The 1,822-nt window shown below is 37.3% G+C and overlaps 1 protein-coding gene across 1 annotated transcript; it reads right to left on the bottom strand.

Moving 5' to 3' along the window:
* Nucleotides 1-7: 7 nt before the first annotated feature.
* LOC107683114 (HEAT repeat-containing protein 1-like) lies at nucleotides 8-1,311 on the bottom strand (the record flags this gene model as incomplete). Its single annotated transcript, XM_016479198.1, has 3 exons — nucleotides 1,099-1,311; nucleotides 395-516; nucleotides 8-143 (listed from the first exon to the last, which is right to left on the bottom strand). Coding segments are annotated over exons 1-3 (325 nt in total), but the record flags the coding sequence as incomplete, so codon positions are not given.
* Nucleotides 1,312-1,822: the final 511 nt, after the last annotated feature.

The following is a 1,822-nucleotide window of genomic DNA, read 5'->3' as shown; positions in this document are numbered from 1 at the left end:
TACACACTCTGTGCTGTGTGGAGGTGTTGACTCTCCGTCATGGACGGCAGACTCTGTAGCAGTGCATTACTGAGCACCACAAATGCTGCTCTCTCCTGCACACTGCTGCCCTGACGGCTCAGGATATCACACACATTCTGCAGCTGCAAGATTGACACATGAGACAACACAGTTTGAACTTTGCAAAGACAATGTTGGTTTGTATTAATAAGTTGGTTCAAACATGAATTTATGCGGAAGGTGTTTTTAAGAATGCAACATTAAATTGTTCACTGTATGGACAAAATAAACATTCAAAGAAACAAATGCATACAGGGTTAGAATGATGTGAGGGCGAGTAATTTTCATTTTTAGGTCAACATTCCTTTGCTTGGACAGGAAGTTTGACACTTACAGTGCTGCGTTTGGTTGCATGATCCATGTTGGCCAAGTTCTTGATCAGAGTTGTTGTGAGCATTTGGTTGACCACACCGAGCACATCTGATGGAGAGGTTTTGACCAGAACATCCTTCAGCACTATAAATAAAGAAAATTAATCAAGACAACAGGGAATCTATCAGTACTGATTTAATCAAATTATCATCAGATAATGTTCTATTTCTCTGACTATTTCAAGCCACTATGGGCAGTGTAATTAATATTAACCAGTAATATCAAAGCCTAATTATCCAATCAAATAGCAATTGATAAAATCAATTCCCGCAGAACATTTTTTTTATACTCAGAAATAAGTAGGAAATTGATAATTAAGCAAACCTAAGTTGCTTCAGTCCAAAGAGTGTTAATCTTGAAATATTACTATCATTTTAAAAGTTATTCTAATGAGTACTTTTATTTGACAAAAGACACATGTACCACGACCTGAGGTGGACTAAAAGGCCTTTTACTAGGTAAAAGAAAAAATATATAAACTACATATCAAATGACAGAAGGCATGCAAAATTGTGTACAACAGATTTTTTTTAGCAAAGTTTTGATTATGTTGATAATTTAGAGGCCTTAGAAATCTGCATATCCAATATGATACATTAGGCATTATTTAAAACAAATCCTTCTACTGTAAAACAGATTTCACTGTAAAACAGCAGCAGTGTTTACCTTTGGCCCAACCTTGAGTAAGGGGATGCTGGGACAGCAAAGTGGATTCAGCAACACAAGATGCCATCTGCAGCTCCACACACTTGGGCGCAGCATTGGTCAACACCAGGAAGGGCAGAAGCTCCCAACTAATCTGTGCTTTAAGATCTGGGTTGCCCTCAGTAATATGTGGGTCATCGAAAACTTGCACAGCCTCTTTTAGCACTGAACACCTGCGGAAAACAAACCAGATAAAGCTAAGCTTCCTTCTTAATGTGTAAAATTCATTATTTATATTCCTACATTTAAAAAACAAACACTTTTTGTTGTTGTTGTTGTGGATGTCCCAATTGGGACACATGATTTGCAATTTTAAAGACTTCAATTAAATGTTCATGTTATATTTTGGCTGCATTTGTGAGTTAATAATGTGTAAAACAAGCACATAACTTAATATTTACACCCCTAATTATCATTTTTCATTATCATGGATGAAAAGAGCAGCATGGCTTAACGATACATTACAAAACTTATTACGCTGCCTACCTAGGCAGCATTTCAAGTCACTACAGGCATGCTGCCACTGCTACCTTTTAAGATGGCTTCAGTGTTTCCCCTGCCATGATACTGGGGGGGTGCCCCGCCCCTTGAAGGTCAAGTTAATTTGATTTTATTTTCTATATAGCGCCAGTTAACTACAGAAGTAATTTAAGGTTACCTTTCCTATAGAACAGGTCTATACCTT

The sequence above is a fragment of the Sinocyclocheilus anshuiensis genome, unplaced genomic scaffold (genome assembly GCF_001515605.1).
Source record: "Sinocyclocheilus anshuiensis isolate Anshui unplaced genomic scaffold, SAMN03320099.WGS_v1.1 C32941676, whole genome shotgun sequence".
Lineage (NCBI taxonomy): Eukaryota > Metazoa > Chordata > Actinopteri > Cypriniformes > Cyprinidae > Sinocyclocheilus > Sinocyclocheilus anshuiensis.
Note: the sequence above shows the minus strand (reverse complement) of the source record. Positions and strands in the feature narration are given on the sequence as shown.